The sequence below is a fragment of the Pecten maximus genome, chromosome 3 (genome assembly GCF_902652985.1).
Source record: "Pecten maximus chromosome 3, xPecMax1.1, whole genome shotgun sequence".
NCBI lineage: Eukaryota > Metazoa > Mollusca > Bivalvia > Pectinida > Pectinidae > Pecten > Pecten maximus.
In genome coordinates, this window is record NC_047017.1 from 38,805,973 (window position 1) to 38,824,510 (window position 18,538).

The 18,538-nt window shown below is 37.5% G+C and overlaps 1 protein-coding gene across 2 annotated transcripts in view; it reads right to left on the bottom strand.

Annotated features, from left to right (window-relative positions):
* Positions 1 to 18,538, bottom strand: part of LOC117324128 (WD repeat-containing and planar cell polarity effector protein fritz homolog) — a 57,867-nt gene that overhangs the window by 33,096 nt on the left and 6,233 nt on the right. For both annotated transcript variants that reach the window (XM_033879795.1, XM_033879794.1), the window contains exons 8-17: positions 18,347 to 18,480; positions 17,570 to 17,647; positions 11,640 to 11,740; positions 11,385 to 11,447; positions 10,373 to 10,472; positions 9,351 to 9,387; positions 6,891 to 6,961; positions 3,099 to 3,149; positions 840 to 911; positions 510 to 601 (exon numbers count right to left, since the gene is read on the bottom strand). In XM_033879795.1, coding sequence (XP_033735686.1) covers positions 510 to 601; positions 840 to 911; positions 3,099 to 3,149; positions 6,891 to 6,961; positions 9,351 to 9,387; positions 10,373 to 10,472; positions 11,385 to 11,447; positions 11,640 to 11,740; positions 17,570 to 17,647; positions 18,347 to 18,480 — 799 coding nt within the window. The remainder of the gene's footprint in view (positions 1 to 509; positions 602 to 839; positions 912 to 3,098; positions 3,150 to 6,890; positions 6,962 to 9,350; positions 9,388 to 10,372; positions 10,473 to 11,384; positions 11,448 to 11,639; positions 11,741 to 17,569; positions 17,648 to 18,346; positions 18,481 to 18,538) is intronic.

The following is an 18,538-nucleotide window of genomic DNA, read 5'->3' on the forward strand; positions in this document are numbered from 1 at the left end:
AAATAAAAGGAACCAACAAAGGTAGACAGGAAATAAAGGGAGACAACAAAGGTAGATAGGGGAAATAAAGGGAGACAACAAAGGTAGATAGGGGAAATAAAAGGAACCAACAAAGGTAGACAGGAAATAAAGGGAGACAACAAAGGTAGATAGGAGAAATAAAGGGAGACAACAAAGGTAGACAGGAAATAAAGGGAGACAACAAAAGGTAGATAGGGGAAATAAATGGAGACAACAAAGGTAGATAGGGGAAATAAAGGGAGACAACAAAGGTAGACAGGGGAATTAAAGGGAGACAACAAAGGTAGACAGAGAAAATAAATGGAGACAACCAAAATAATACAACAGCTGTCGCTTATTGTGCTAAAATGGGTAAATGTTGAAATAAAAAATATTTCTTTTTTTTAAGAATACTATTATTATAGTACTTAAACCACAACTGCAACTGTATATAAACGTCAGTAAATACCCTAAAATATGTACCACTCATATGTAACATCAATACTTACTTGAAGAGCTTGCCAAGGGGGAGAACTCTCTGTGGGCTCGGCTCCTCTGAGACCAGCTGTATTCTCAATGAGGTCAAGGCCAAGTCAAACACCTGTTAGGTAAATGTGGTATGTTACATGTATGAAAGTTCAATTTCAAATATTATTTTAGGAAAAGAGCTAGACCAAACGGTAATTAGGATTGAGTACAGAACCACAAAATTCTACAGAATAATCACTTGGAGTAATAGAGGTAAATTATATAGCAATGTGGTAAACATGACGTCTGGCAACAAAAAATAATTAATACTGGAAATAATTTAGTTGAAAAACAAATATAAGATAACTAACCTGTATGTCTCCTCGCACACTGATCAAGAAGAAAACCGTCCCTGTGGGATGCCAGGCAACATCAGCAGCAATCTGTGGAGACAGAAACCACATACATATACCAACAGCTGATCTATGTTACACATTACTACATATACCAACAGCTGATCTATGTTACACATTACTACATATACCAACAGTATTATACAGCTGATCTATGTTACACATTACTACATATACCCACAGTATTATACAGCTGATCTATGTTACACATTACTACATATACCAACAGCTGATCTATGTTACACATTACTACATATACCAACAGTATTATACAGCTGACCTATGTTACACATTACTACATATACCAACAGCTGATCTATGTTACACATTACTACATATACCAACAGTATTATACAGCTGATCTATGTTACACATTACTACATATACCAACAGTATTATACAGCTGATCTATGTTACACATTACTATATATACCAACAGTATTATACAGCTGACCTATGTTACACATTACTACATATACCAACAGTATTATACAGCTGACCTATGTTACACATTACTACATATACCCACAGCTGATCTATGTTACACATTACTACATATACCAACAGTATTATACAGCTGATCTATGTTACACATTACTACATATACCCACAGTATTATACAGCTGATCTATGTTACACATTACTACATATACCAACAGCTGATCTATTTTACACATTACTACATATACCAACAGCTGACCTATGTTACACATTACTACATGTACATATACCCACAGTATTATACAGCTGACCTATGTTACACATTACTACATATACCAACAGTATTATACAGCTGATCTATGTTACACATTACTACATATACCCACAGTATTATACAGCTGAGCTATGTTACACATTACTACATATACCCACAGCTGACCTATGTTACACATTACTACATATACCCACAGTATTATACAGCTGATCTATGTTACACATTACTACATATACCAACAGCTGACCTATGTTACACATTACTACATATACCAACAGCTGATCTATGTTACACATTACTACATATACCCACAGTATTATACAGCTGAGCTATGTTACACATTACTACATATACCCACAGTATTATACAGCTGATCTATGTTACACATTACTACATATACCAACAGCTGATCTATTTTACACATTACTACATATACCCACAGTATTATACAGCTGATCTATGTTACACATTACTACATATACCCACAGTATTATACAGCTGATCTATGTTATACATCACTACATATACCAACAGCTGATCTATGTTACACATTACTACATATACCCACAGCTGACCTATGTTACACATTATTACATATACCCACAGCTGATCTATGTTACACATTACTACATATACCAACAGTATTATACAGCTGATCTATGTTACACATTACTACATATACCAACAGTATTATACAGCTGATCTATGTTACACATTACTACATATACCCACAGTATTATACAGCTGATCTATGTTACACATTACTACATATACCAACAGCTGATCTATGTTACACATTACTACATATACCAACAGCTGATCTATGTTACACATTACTACATATACCCACAGTATTATACAGCTGATCTATGTTACACATTACTACATATACCAACAGCTGATCTATGTTACACATTACTACATATACCAACAGTATTATACAGCTGATCTATGTTACACATTACTACATATACCCACAGCTGATCTGTGTTACACATTACTACATATACCCACAGCTGATCTATGTTACACATTACTACATATACCCACAGTATTATACAGCTGATCTATGTTACACATTACTACATATACCCACAGTATTATACAGCTGATCTATGTTACACATTACTACATATACCAACAGTATTATACAGCTGATCTATGTTACACATTACTACATATACCCACAGTATTATATAGCTGAGCTATGTTACACATTACTACATATACCCACAGTATTATACAGCTGATTTATATATGTTACACATCCCCATTATGTATTTTTGGAACAAACAAACACATCAACATCTCATTAGACATACAAATTGGTTTAATAGAACAGTCGACTAGATATAAACCTGTCAGACCTAATTAAGATTACTTGAGAGTTACATGTTTAATTATCTCTCACTTCAAGAGCGACAATGGTGCAGAACTATATAATTCTGGTGCCAATTGCTCATTAGGAAGACATTGTCATAAACAAGGGTAGATAAACCTACCAAAGTAGCTCTCACTGCTGATGTTGTCTTCCTGTGATCATCTATAAGGACCTAAAGGTGGAAACAAAACAATGAAATTAGTTATAATATATGTACCATCAATACTCTTCATTTAAAGGAAGATGGTAAAAAAAACCACTCCAGCAGGGTGACAATGTTAAAGTACAGATATCATTAAAGAACAGGAAACAAATGTAGATAAATCTGTAGTCAGTTTTACAAAAACATTCTAAGCAATCAGGTAACAATGGTCATCTTGACTGGTACATGGCTTCATTAATATACAAAGACGTCAAGATGTATTTGATGAAAAATCACACATTTAATTTGTAATAATAACTATTATATCACTAAGTTATTTACCATATTACAAGTCCAATAATTATATAGCCTTGGTATAAATACCATACTACAAGTCCTATAATTATATAGCCTAGGTATAAATACTGTACTACAAGTCCTATAATTATATAGCCTAGGTATAAATACTGTACTACAAGTCCTATAATTATATAGCCTTGGTATAAATACTGTACTACAAGTCCAATAATTATATAGCCTAGGTATAAATACCATACTACAAGTCCTATAATTATATAGCCTTGGTATAAATACTGTACTATAAGTCCTATAATTATATAGCCTTGGTATAAATACTGTACTACAAGTCCTATAATTATATAGCCTTGGTATAAATACCATACTACAAGTCCTATAATTATATAGCCTTGGTATAAATACTGTACTACAAGTCCAATAATTATATAGCCTAGGTATAAATACTGTACTACAAGTCCTATCATTATATAGTCTAGGTATAAATACTGTACAAGTCCAATAATTATATAGCCTAGATATAAATACTGTACTACAAGTTCCATAATTATATAGTCTAGGTATAAATACTGTACTACAAGTCCTATAATTATATAGTCTAGGTATAAATACTGTACTACAAGTCCTATAATTATATAGTCTAGGTATAAATACTGTACAAGTCCAATAATTATATAGCCTAGATATAAATACTGTACTACAAGTCCTATAATTATATAGCCTAGGTATAAATACTGTACTACAAGTCCTATAATTATATAGTCTAGGTATAAATACTGTACTACAAGTCCTATAATTATATAGTCTAGGTATAAATACTGTACTACAAGTCCTATAATTATATAGTCTAGGTATAAATACCATACTACAAGTCCTATAATTATATAGCCTTGGTATAAATACTGTACTACAAGTCCAATAATTATATAGCCTAGGTATAAATACTGTACTACAAGTCCTATCATTATATAGTCTAGGTATAAATACTGTACAAGTCCAATAATTATATAGTCTAGATATAAATACTGTACTACAAGTCCTATAATTATATAGTCTAGGTATAAATACTGTACTACAAGTCCTATAATTATATAGTCTAGGTATAAATACTGTACAAGTCCAATAATTATATAGCCTAGATATAAATACTGTACTACAAGTCCTATAATTATATAGTCTAGGTATAAATACTGTACTACAAGTCCTATAATTATATAGCCTAGGTATAAATACTGTACTACAAGTCCTATAATTATATAGCCTAGGTATAAATACTGTACTACAAGTCCTATAATTATATAGCCTTGGTATAAATACTGTACTACAAGTCCAATAATTATATAGCCTAGGTATAAATACCATACTACAAGTCCTATAATTATATAGCCTTGGTATAAATACTGTACTATAAGTCCTATAATTATATAGCCTTGGTATAAATACTGTACTACAAGTCCTATAATTATATAGCCTTGGTATAAATACCATACTACAAGTCCTATAATTATATAGCCTTGGTATAAATACTGTACTACAAGTCCAATAATTATATAGCCTAGGTATAAATACTGTACTACAAGTCCTATCATTATATAGTCTAGGTATAAATACTGTACAAGTCCAATAATTATATAGTCTAGATATAAATACTGTACTACAAGTCCTATAATTATATAGTCTAGGTATAAATACTGTACTACAAGTCCTATAATTATATAGTCTAGGTATAAATACTGTACAAGTCCAATAATTATATAGCCTAGATATAAATACTGTACTACAAGTCCTATAATTATATAGTCTAGGTATAAATACTGTACTACAAGTCCTATAATTATATAGCCTAGGTATAAATACTGTACTACAAGTCCTATAATTATATAGCCTAGGTATAAATACTGTACTACAAGTCCTATAATTATACAGCCTTGGTATAAATACTGTACTACAAGTCCAATAATTATATAGCCTAGGTATAAATACCATACTACAAGTCCTATAATTATATAGCCTTGGTATAAATACTGTACTATAAGTCCTATAATTATATAGCCTTGGTATAAATACTGTACTACAAGTCCTATAATTATATAGCCTTGGTATAAATACCATACTACAAGTCCTATAATTATATAGCCTTGGTATAAATACTGTACTACAAGTCCAATAATTATATAGCCTAGGTATAAATACTGTACTACAAGTCCTATCATTATATAGTCTAGGTATAAATACTGTACAAGTCCAATAATTATATAGCCTAGATATAAATACTGTACTACAAGTCCTATAATTATATAGTCTAGGTATAAATACTGTACTACAAGTCCTATAATTATATAGTCTAGGTATAAATACTGTACAAGTCCAATAATTATATAGCCTAGATATAAATACTGTACTACAAGTCCTATAATTATATAGCCTAGGTATAAATACTGTACTACAAGTCCTATAATTATATAGTCTAGGTATAAATACTGTACTACAAGTCCTATAATTATATAGTCTAGGTATAAATACTGTACTACAAGTCCTATAATTATATAGTCTAGGTATAAATACCATACTACAAGTCCTATAATTATATAGCCTTGGTATAAATACTGTACTACAAGTCCAATAATTATATAGCCTAGGTATAAATACTGTACTACAAGTCCTATCATTATATAGTCTAGGTATAAATACTGTACAAGTCCAATAATTATATAGTCTAGATATAAATACTGTACTACAAGTCCTATAATTATATAGTCTAGGTATAAATACTGTACTACAAGTCCTATAATTATATAGTCTAGGTATAAATACTGTACAAGTCCAATAATTATATAGCCTAGATATAAATACTGTACTACAAGTCCTATAATTATATAGTCTAGGTATAAATACTGTACTACAAGTCCTATAATTATATAGTCTAGGTATAAATACTGTACTACAAGTCCTATAATTATATAGTCTAGGTATAAATACTGTACAAGTCCAATAATTATATAGCCTAGATATAAATACTGTACTACAAGTCCTATAATTATATAGCCTAGGTATAAATACTGTACTACAAGTCCTATAATTATATAGTCTAGGTATAAATACTGTACTACAAGTCCTATAATTATATAGTCTAGGTATAAATACTGTACTACAAGTCCTATAATTATATAGTCTAGGTATAAATACCATACTACAAGTCCTATAATTATATAGCCTTGGTATAAATACTGTACTACAAGTCCAATAATTATATAGTCTAGGTATCAATACTGTACTACAAGTCCAATAATTATATAGTCTAGATATAAATACTGTACTACAAGTCCAATAATTATATAGCCTAGGTATAAATATTGTACTACAAGTCCAATAATTATATAGCCTTGGTATAAATACTGTACTACAAGCCCTATAATTATATAGCCTTGGTATAAATACCATACTACAAGCCCTTACCACTGATCCGTCACCACAGCCAAGAATGAGCTTGTCCTCGCTTGGGTTACGAGCCTGACATGTCAGGTGACCTACAGAAGGTAATTATAGTTATATATATTATATATAGTGAACAAGGATACAGCAGTAGTATGTGGTTCAATGAAGTAGGGACCACCACAGTAACTCTTTGTTATCTAAAGGTTAACTCTATACAAAAACTGACAGTGTACAGTGTACTGCTGTTCAATGATCCTCCAACATTATCATACTGTTTTATGTTGTATATTGATAAAAGTAATTGAAGGATTGATATAGAACTGTGTAGATTAATTCATCTCTCATGACCTTACTACCGTACTACTCTCATGACCTTACAACCTCACTTCTCTCATGACCTTACTACTGTACTACTCTCATGACCTTACAACCTCACTTCTCTCATGACCTTACTACCGTACTACTCTCATGACCTTACTACCATACTTCTCTCATGACCTTACTACTGTACTTCTCACTTCTCTCATGACCTTACTACCATACTTCTCTCATAACCTTACTACTGTACTACTCTCATGACCTTACTACCGTACTTCTCTCATGACCTTACTACTGTACTTCTCACTTCTCTCATGACCTTACTACCGTACGTCTCTCATGACCTTACTACCGTACGTCTCTCATGACCTTACTACCGTACTTCTCTCATGACCTTACTACCGTACTACTCTCATGACCTTACTACTGTACTTCTCTCATGACCTTACTACTGTACTTCTCTCATGACCTTACTACCGTACTACTCTCATGACCTTACTACTGTATTTCTCTCATGACCTTACTACTGTACTTCTCTCATGACCTTACTACCGTACGTCTCTCATGACCTTACTACCGTACTTCTCTCATGACCTTACTACTGTACTTCTCTCATGACCTTACTACCGTACTACTCTCATGACCTTACTACTGTACTTCTCTCATGACCTTACTACCGTACGTCTCTCATGACCTTACTACTGTATTTCTCTCATGACCTCACTACTGTATTTCTCTCATGACCTTACTACCATACTTCTCTCATGATGCATGACCTTACTACCTTATTTCTCTCATGACCTTACTACCGTACTACTCTCATGACCTTACTACCGTACGTCTCTCATGACCTTACTACCGTACTTCTCTCATGACCTTAATACCGTACTTCTCTCATGACCTTACTACCGTACTTCTCTCATGACCTTACTACCGTAATACTCTCATGACCTTACTACCTTATTTCTCTCATGACCTTACTACTGTACTACTCTCATGACCTTACTACCTTATTTCTCTCATGACCTTACTACTGTACTTCTCTCATGACCTTACTACTGTACTTCTCTCATGACCTTACTACCGTACTTCTCTCATGACCTTACTACTGTACTACTCTCATGACCTTACTACCTTATTTCTCTCATGACCTTACTACTGTACTACTCTCATGACCTTACTACTGTACTTCTCTCATGACCTTACTACCGTACTTCTCTCATGACCTTACTACCGTACTACTCTCATGACCTTTCTACCGTACTTCTCTCATGACCTTACTACCATATTTCTCTCATGACCTTACTACCGTACTTCTCTCATGACCTTACTACTGTACTACTCTCATGACCTTTCTACCGTACTTCTCTCATGACCTTACTACTGTACTACTCTCATGACCTTACTACTGTACTTCTCTCATGACCTTACTACCGTACTTCTCTCATGACCTTACTACCGTACTTCTCTCATGACCTTACTACCGTACCACTCTCATGACCTTACTACCATACTTCTCTCATGACCTTACTACCGTTCTACTCTCATAACCTTACTACCGTACTTCTCTCATGACCTTACTACCGTACTTCTCTCATGACCTTACTACCCTACTACTCTCATGACCTTACTACAGTTCTACTCTCATGACCTTACTACTGTATTTCTCTCATGACCTTACTACCGTACTTCTCTCATGACCTTACTACCGTACTTCTCTCATGACCTTACTACAGTTCTACTCTCATGACCTTACTACCGTACGTCTCTCATGACCTTACTACCGTACTTCTCTCATGACCTTACTACAGTTCTACTCTCATGACCTTACTACCGTACGTCTCTCATGACCTTACTACCGTACTTCTCTCATGACCTTACTACCGTACTTCTCTCATGACCTTACTACCGTACTTCTCTCATGACCTTACTACCGTACTACTCTCACGACCTTACTACCGTACTTCTCTCATGACCTTACTACCGTACTTCTCTCATGACCTTACAACCTCACTTCTCTCATGACCTTACTACCGTACTTCTCTCATGACCTTACTACCGTACTTCTCTCATGACCTTACTACCGTACTTCTCTCATGACCTTACTACCGTACTACTCTCATGACCTTACTACTGCACTTTTCTCATGTGGGAGTAATTTACCTTTCAACTGTACAGCTGTAACATTAGTCCTCTGAATCTGAAACATAGCAGAAATTCAGCAATGAATTATCATATTTTCATTTCTCAGAAAGATAAAAGATTTGAATTTGAATTATACAAGAACCAGGGTTAGAGTTAATCCTGTTTATTTTAATTATTTGTTGGTAAAACTGTGAGAACCTAAATTTGCCCCAAAAATCCCTTTCTACAAGTTAGTAACTGGTTTACCACATAGATAACGCCACCTATTGCTAGGCTTTGTCTTCCCCCTTACCTTTAGTTAGTTACTGGTTTACTACATAGATAACGCCACCTATTGTTAGGCTTTGTCTCATCACTTACCTTTAGTTAGTTACTGGTTTACTACATAGATAACACCACCTATTGCTAGGCTTTGTCTTCCCCCTTACCTTTAGTTAGTTACTGGTTTACCTCATAAATAACGCCACCTATTGTTAGGCTTTGTTTCCCCCCTTACCTTTAGTTAGTTACTGGTTTACCTCATAAATAACGCCACCTATTGTTAGGCTTTGTCTCATCACTTACCTTTAATCAGTTACTGGTTTACTACATAAATAACACCACCTATTGTTAGGCTTTGTCTTCCCCCTTACCTTTAGTTAGTTACTGGTTTACCACATAAATAACACCACCTATTGTTAGGCTTTGTCTTCCCCCTTACCTTTAGTTAGTAACTGGTTTACCACATAAATAACACCACCTATTGCTAGGCTTTGTCTCCCCCCTTACCTTTAGTTAGTTACTGGTTTACTACATAGATAACACCATCTATTGCTAGGCTTTGTTTCCCCCCTTACCTTTAGTTAGTTACTGGTTTACTACATAGATAACACCATCTATTGCTAGGCTTTGTTTCCCCCCTTACCTTTAGTTAGTTACTGGTTTACCTCATAAATAACGCCACCTATTGTTAGGCTTTGTCTCATCACTTACCTTTAATTAGTTACTGGTTTACTACATAAATAACACCATCTATTGTTAGGCTTTGTCTTCCCCCTTACCTTTCCCTGTATAATCTCGTAGGTACAGGTCTGAGCCGATGTCTCTGACCCTGCACCCATCGCTTGCTCGACTGTAAAAAATCGGTGTGGCTGTAGGTCGCTACAAAAAATGTTAATAAATTATATATAGCAATACAGTGAAAATAACAACATACAACTACTGTCTAACACCTGAATTATTTTTGTTGATACTGTTTGTATACTTTCACTCAACGCAATTATTTAAAAAAAAAATCATTTTTTACTAGGACTGCATTACAAAGAGGGGTTGTAATAAAATGAGGTGTCTCAAGATCTATATAAAAAAAAACAAGGGCCCGAATCGCTCACCTGCTATCCAATGGTCCTTTTTATACATAAACATGATAAAGAACAAGTGTATCAGAGACCAGATATAAGATCTCAGGGTCTCTCAGTTATTTGAAAAGGCGTCTTTTAAATATTTTGGCCAAATATAACTTTTTCAAAATTAGATAATAGTCAAGGTCATTCATTTGAACAAACTTGGTAGCCCTTCACCTCGGCATTCTACAGACCCAATATCAAGTCCCTGGGCCTATTGGTTATCGAGAAGAAGTCGTTTAAAGATTTTAGCCTAGTTGACTCCTGCGACCTTAAATGAAGGTCAACTTCATTCATTTGAACAAACTTGGTAGCCGTTCATCCCATAATGCTACATGCCTAATATTAGGTTTCTGGGCCTCTTGGTTATTTAGAAGGAGTTGTTTAAATGGAAAAGTTGACACCTAACGAATGGCTAGACGATGGACACCAAGTCACTACATCAGCTCAACTGCCCTTTGGGCAGGTGAGCTAAAAATTAAGGTGGAGAAGATAGTGATGTTAATAATATCACATTTACTGTTGTTTAATATCACAATACATGTTAAAACATGGCAGCCACTCGATCTGTTCAATCGCTGCTACACAAGTCAGGTCCATTCTATATTCATGGTCTATTTGTCTATTTTGTCCAAAAAGTTGAATATGAGTAAATTTGTGAGGTAATTACCTGAATCCTGCATGTATAGGGTCACACTCCGACCTTGTGAAGGTCAAAAGACCTATGTTTGGGCTGTAACATAACAATAGTAAATATGAACATACAAATCAATTAGTTAATTAAAGTATATCATGTCAATAAGTGAGATTGAGATGATCTAGTTTTAATTAAAACTTCAAGTAAATAATCAGTAAAACTGCTTTTCGTATGTATTTCTGAGACTTATTTTCATTAGTTTCAACCTTCGCCATACTGGACCATTACCCATGTATTGACAGAATCACCAGGTTGGCCCTATCTTTGTCAGTGGTCATTGGACTCCATGGCCAAGCTTCCTCACTGGACGCTGTCCACCACACCAACACCTGCCAATGGAGAAATTATCTTTAAAAGATACATGCAACTATCAGCACTTCCAGTAATTACTGATTCCATGATCATGTTGTCCCAGGGATCACTGACCCCTCCCCCTGGCCTCCTCGCACCTACACCCCCAGGTCTGTTACTGTGACAGATATTTGGGTAGTAACAGTTGTCCGAGGGGGGTTACTGACCCCTCCCCCTGGCCTCCTCACACCTACACCCCCAGGTCTGCCACAGTGACAGATATTTGGAAAGTAACTGTTGTTCCAGGTCTATCACTGACCCATCCCGCTGACCTCCTCACACCTACACCCCCAGGTCTGTCACTGTGACAGATATTTGGGTAGTTACTGTTGTCCCAGGAATCACTGACCCCTCCCCCTGGCCTCCTCACACCTACACCCCCAGGTCTGCCACAGTGACAGATATTTGGGTAGTAACTGTTGTTCCAGGTCTATCACTGACCCCTCCCGCTGACCTCCTCACACCTAAACCACCAGGTCTGCCACTGTGACAGATATTTGGGTAGTAACTGTTGTCCCAGGAATCATTGACCCCTCCCCCTGGCCTCCTCACACCTAAACCCCCAGGTCTGTCACTGTGACAGATATTTGGGTAGTAACTGTTGTCCCAGGAATCACTGACCCCTCCCCCTGACCTCCTCACACCTAAACACCCAGGTCTGTCACTGTGACAGATATGTGGGTAGTTACTGTACCAGTAAAACCAATGCTAACCAATAAGTATTGATTTTTTCCTACACCTCTGCCTTTGTGCAGAATACTTGGGTCAGTTCTGTCCATATAAGAAGGCAGAAACAGTTGGTTACTGTGTGTGTATACATAATTGATGAGCTTGTTCATCAACAGGTGAGTTAACATATAAATCAATACCACACTGACTGTACATACAGGACGGTAAACAAGGTGAAGTGCCGTTAATTCTCATCAGAAATTGAATATACATATTGAGTTTTAAATTGTGCTAATTTCATGCTTTATTTTGAGTAAGAATAAGTGTTCTAGTAGTATTTGTCATCTTGGAGTGAGAAGAAATATCTACATAGAACATTTTACCTCTTTAACACAGAACATGGTAGGTTACATATCAAATCTATACAACTACACTGTATTACTATTTAATGCTGATCAGTCTTGGAAATTTTGTTTACATTTATTTTAAGCGCATGTATCTTATTAAATAACTTTAAATTGAATTTAAATAGAAAGGAGCTAAATTAATTAAATAATATATATCATAAATGAGTGTCTAACCCTCTAAGTAATGCATCAATTTCTATACATTTCCTCTGTTCCTGTCTTTTATAATTACATGCATATAATTTACATAGAAAATGAAAAAAAAATATGTAACTTCATAAAATATCTGGAGAATGTGTTATTTCTATTTGGGGTCCTTTACCTGATCATCCTTTGAACTTTCATGATCCTTGTAAAACTTTCAGGCAGTTTGTAGTCATATCACTATTGATTGTGAGTAATTTCAACACAGGGAAAATTTAACATAACCTATTTAAATCCGGGGACAACTATTAAAACCTGTACAACTATGTTCCAGTGTTATTTTCAACCTGTATGTCATATAATCATATTAATAAATGTTCATTTTATGTCATACTATTCTCGTTACTTTTATAAGTAAGAACAATTTGCTCATGATCAATTACAGATTCTAAATTGTCATTTAACAATGTTTCAGGAACAATCAAATTAGTACCATTGGATGTATCAATGATCATCATACAGGGACAATCAAATCAATACAATTGGACATATTGGTGATCATCATACAGGGACAATCAAATCAGTACCATTGGACATATTGGTGATCATTATACAGAGACAATCAAGCCAAAATCATTTGATGTATTGGTGACCATAACCAGGACAAGACATTGGCTACCAGCAGTGAGTTAAACAGCCTATCTCACCATGTACCATATCAGTGACAACGACCTGCCCACCAATGACCCTCGTAAGACTCGGATCATCCTGTTTGATGAGGATGAAATCGAGATGCTGACTAAGGCAGAACGCCTGACCGTCCTTACCATACAACAACAGCTTGACCTTCTGGCTGTTGATGAAAAAATAGAGAAAGAGAAAAAGGCAAATGTGTTTGTAGATGAAAACCTGGCTGCTGCTGATCTATCTTTGGAGGAGGTGTTGGACCTGGAGGCAGCCATGTTTGATGACAGGAGTTTGTACTTGAGGCCTAAGGTGTCTGTACTGGTGCCTACCTGTGAGAATGAGCTCCATAAGGAGCTTGTCAGAAAGCTAGATACCTGTCAGGAGAACTATCTCAATGTTGTATATCAAAATATCCATCAGTTTGGTTCTAGAATGACATATCAACCTCATCTAGAGTTATCTACCCTTGAAAGGTCACTGGAAAACACTGATCTATCAGATAAATTGAAAATTTACATGAACAATTTAGGAAAGGTAACTTATGATATTCTTGTTCAGTCAGAGATCTTGGGTAATCCAATTGACCTTGAGGTATACCAGACAGTGGGTGTGAAATATGATGGGGAGGAAAGGTCCATCACAACACAGGTCGACATGGTCACAGGTCAAGCTGAGGAATCAATGGAGAGTTCAGACGTAACTGTCAGTCCTACCCTGATGTCGGAGGACTACAGTGACAGTAAGGACAGTAACTCTGTCGTAGATGGCTCGGACAAATCAGAAGACCAAGCCTCAGGCTACAGTGATGACACATTTCACAGTGACAGCTTCCCCAAAACTGATGAATTTGAGGACTCTATCATCAGGATTCCATTCAAGAGTCACCACAAGCGAGCAGCAGTGAGTTTTCTCTTAACACTACGACAGTCTGTCCCCATCCGCAAATTATTCCACCAACATCTGGCCTCAATGGGTCACCATGACCTGACCATGTACCTGTGTGTGTGTCACCTCGGCCCCCTGGTAGATAACCAGGTAGTACTGTATGAGTACCGTAGCAGAGTCGCGGGCCAGCCCATACAGGGAGCGGACATCAATGAAATCATGAAATCCTGGAAACGATTACAGGGACGGCTGGTTTTCCCTGTCACCCCTGTGGAGGACCTTGTGAAACATTCCATTTATAGGTATGAGGGACTCTCCAAGAAGAAAAAAGAAAGAAAAACAAGAAAAGTCATCAAGTTATATATCGATTAAACAGATGAAAACAAATCCAACAAGAGTTTATTTCCTGTGATCTCTGCATTCCTACTGACTTGAACATAAAACCCATGAAATCTGACAATTTAATGATAAAACCTGTGAAATCTAACAGTTTTATTGATAAAACCTGTGAAATCTAAGGAGTGTCACACGAGATGTGTGTATGGTACACTCACACAGTGTCAGATTTGTCACAGATGTGAGGGTGAATTGTGTGACAGGAGATATAAAGAGTGTCATATGGTGTGAGGAGTGTCATACGGTGTGAGGAGTGTCATATGGTGTGAGGAGTGTCATATGGTGTGAGGAGTGTCATACAGTGTGAGGAGTGTCACACAGTGTGAGGAGTGTTATACGGTGTGAGGAGTGTCATACGGTGTGAGGAGTGTCATACAGTGTGAGGAGTGTCACACGGTGTGAGGAGTGTCACACGGTGTGAGGAGTGTTATACGGTGTGAGGAGTGTTATACGGTGTGAGGAGTGTCATACGGTGTGAGGAGTGTCATACAGTGTGAGGAGTGTCATACAGTGTGAGGAGTGTCATACAGTGTGAGGAGTGTCATACCGTGTGAGGAGTGTCACACAGTGTGAGGAGTGTTAAACAGTGTGAGGAGTGTCACACGGTGTGAGGAGTGTCATACAGTGTGAGGAGTGTCATACCGTGTGAGGAGTGTCATACAGTGTGAGGAGTGTTATACGGTGTGAGGAGTGTTATACGGTGTGAGGAGTGTCACACGGTGTGAGGAGTGTCATACGGTGTGAGGAGTGTCATACAGTGTGAGGAGTGTCATACAGTGTGAGGAGTGTCATACGGTGTGAGGAGTGTCATACGGTGTGAGGAGTGTCATACAGTGTGAGGAGTGTTATACGGTGTGAGGAGTGTCATACGGTGTGAGGAGTGTCATACAGTGTGAGGAGTGTCATAAGGTGTGAGGAGTGTCATACAGTGTGAGGAGTGTTATACGGTGTGAGGAGTGTCATACAGTGTGAGGAGTGTCATACAGTGTGAGGAGTGTCATACGGTGTGAGGAGTGTCATACAGTGTGAGGAGTGTCATACGGTGTGAGGAGTGTCATACAGTGTGAGGAGTGTCATACAGTGTGAGGAGTGTCATACAGTGTGAGGAGTGTCATACAGTGTGAGGAGTGTCACATGGTGTGAGGAGTGTCATACAGTGTGAGGAGTGTCATACAGTGTGAGGAGTGTCATACGGTGTGAGGAGTGTCATACAGTGTGAGGAGTGTCATACAGTGTGAGGAGTGTCATACAGTGTGAGGAGTGTCATACGGTGTGAGGAGTGTCATACGGTGTGAGGAGTGTCATACAGTGTGAGGAGTGTCATACGGTGTGAGGAGTGTCATACAGTGTGAGGAGTGTCACACAGTGTGAGGAGTGTCATACAGGTGTGAGGAGTGTCATACAGTGTGAGGAGTGTCATACGGTGTGAGGAGTGTCATACAGTGTGAGGAGTGTCATACAGTGTGAGGAGTGTCATACGGTGTGAGGAGTGTCATACGGTGTGAGGAGTGTCATACGGTGTGAGGAGTGTCATACAGTGTGAGGAGTGTCACACAGTGTGAGGAGTGTCATCACGGTGTGAGGAGTGTCATACAGTGTGAGGAGTGTCATACGGTGTGAGGAGTGTCATACGGTGTGAGGAGTGTCACACGGTGTAAGGAGTGTTATACGGTGTTTGGAGTGTCACATGGTGTGAGGAGTGTTATACGGTGTGAGGAGTGTCGTACAGTGAGGAGTGTCATACGGTGTGAGGAGTGTCATACGGTGTGAGGAGTGTCTACAGGTGTGAGGAGTGTCACACGGTGTGGGAGTGTCTACGGTGTGAGGAGTGTCATACAGTGTGAGGAGTGTCATATGGTGTGAGGAGTGTCATACGGTGTAGGAAGTGTCATACAGGTTGAGGAGTGTCACATCGTGTGAGGAGTGTCATACGGTGTGAGGAGTGTCATACAGTGTGAGGAGTGTCATACGGTGTGAGGAGTGTCATACGGTGTGAGGAGTGTTATACAGTGTGAGGAGTGTCACATGGTGTGAGGAGGGTCATACGGTGTGAGGAGTGTCATACGGTGTGAGGAGTGTCATACGGTGTGAGGAGTGTCATACGGTGTGAGGAGTGTTATACAGTGTGAGGAGTGTCACACAGTGTGAGGAGTGTCATACGGTGTGAGGAGTGTCATACGGTGTGAGGAGTGTCATACAGTGTGAGGAGTGTCATACGGTGTGAGGAGTGTTATACAGTGTGAGGAGTGTCACACAGTGTGAGGAGTGTCATACGGTGTGAGGAGTGTCATACGGTGTGAGGAGTGTCACATGGTGTGAGGAGTGTCATACGGTGTGAGGAGTGTCATACGGTGTGAGGAGTGTCATACAGTGTGAGGAGTGTCACATGGTGTGAGGAGTGTCATACGGTGTGAGGAGTGTCACATGGTGTGAGGAGTGTCATACAGTGTGAGGAGTGTCATACGGTGTGAGGAGTGTCATACAGTGTGAGGAGTGTCACATGGTGTGAGGAGTGTCATACGGTGTGAGGAGTGTCATACAGTGTGAGGAGTGTCACATGGTGTGAGGAGGGTCAAACGGTGTTTGGAGTGTCACAAAAGATGTCAGCATTCAACTTACTGTGTCTTGTCGAGTGTTTACCGACAGCTTTCTGTCCAGACGGCGTCCAATGGGACCAGGAATTTCTACCTGCGACACCTGTCAATAAATGACTGTTTATATTACCCATATGTACCATGTATAATTTATATACATGGTGAGACATTATCTCAATTGATTCCTTACTTGACTTGAAATGTATAATAGAGAAGGAATCACAGAATTAAAATGATGCTCCTTACTTTTTTCCCTTAATATTCTCCAATGTTTAGGAATATTGATGAACCCATGCCACGATACAGTATGACGTCTGATTCCTCTCTACTCTACATGTAATAAAGATACATGTTCATATGCCAAAATTTATAGAAATAAAGACAAATTTAACCTCGTTTATTAGTGTTTTCAGATAGGGTTGTTTTATGGTACAGTGTGTATATAATTTTTTTATTTTGGTGGTTGGTCATGCTTTGTAAAACCAATCTTACAAGCTTTAAGGCTACAACAGTTTAAAAAGGTCAATCTGAGACCATTATGCTACCAGAGTTACTTCCCTTCTTTACTGTTTGGACATACTATAAAAAGACTCCAATGTACCCCATTATCTTCCAATTCCTGTCCTACATATAGATTTTTTCATTTGTTCATTTGAAAAATTGGAAAAGATAAATGATATTATACAGTATACAACAAGACAGGACACATTTTTCACACCTGTGCTACCATGTACAGCTACAGAAAAAACAAACAAACAACCTGCAGCAGCTGGTTTTCCCCAATATCAAGCCTGCACTGTACCTTAGGCTCCCAGGTAGAGAGTTTCTCTAGCCTCTTGATTGCCTCGCCAAGAGGAGGTCTCTTGACAAAGTAGGTGTAGTCCAGCTTATTACGGTCGGGATACACTGTTATCAGGAACTGTTCACACAGGTATGCTGTAACATAAACAAACAATACACGTCATAACAGGTAACACTGACCCCCATAACAGGT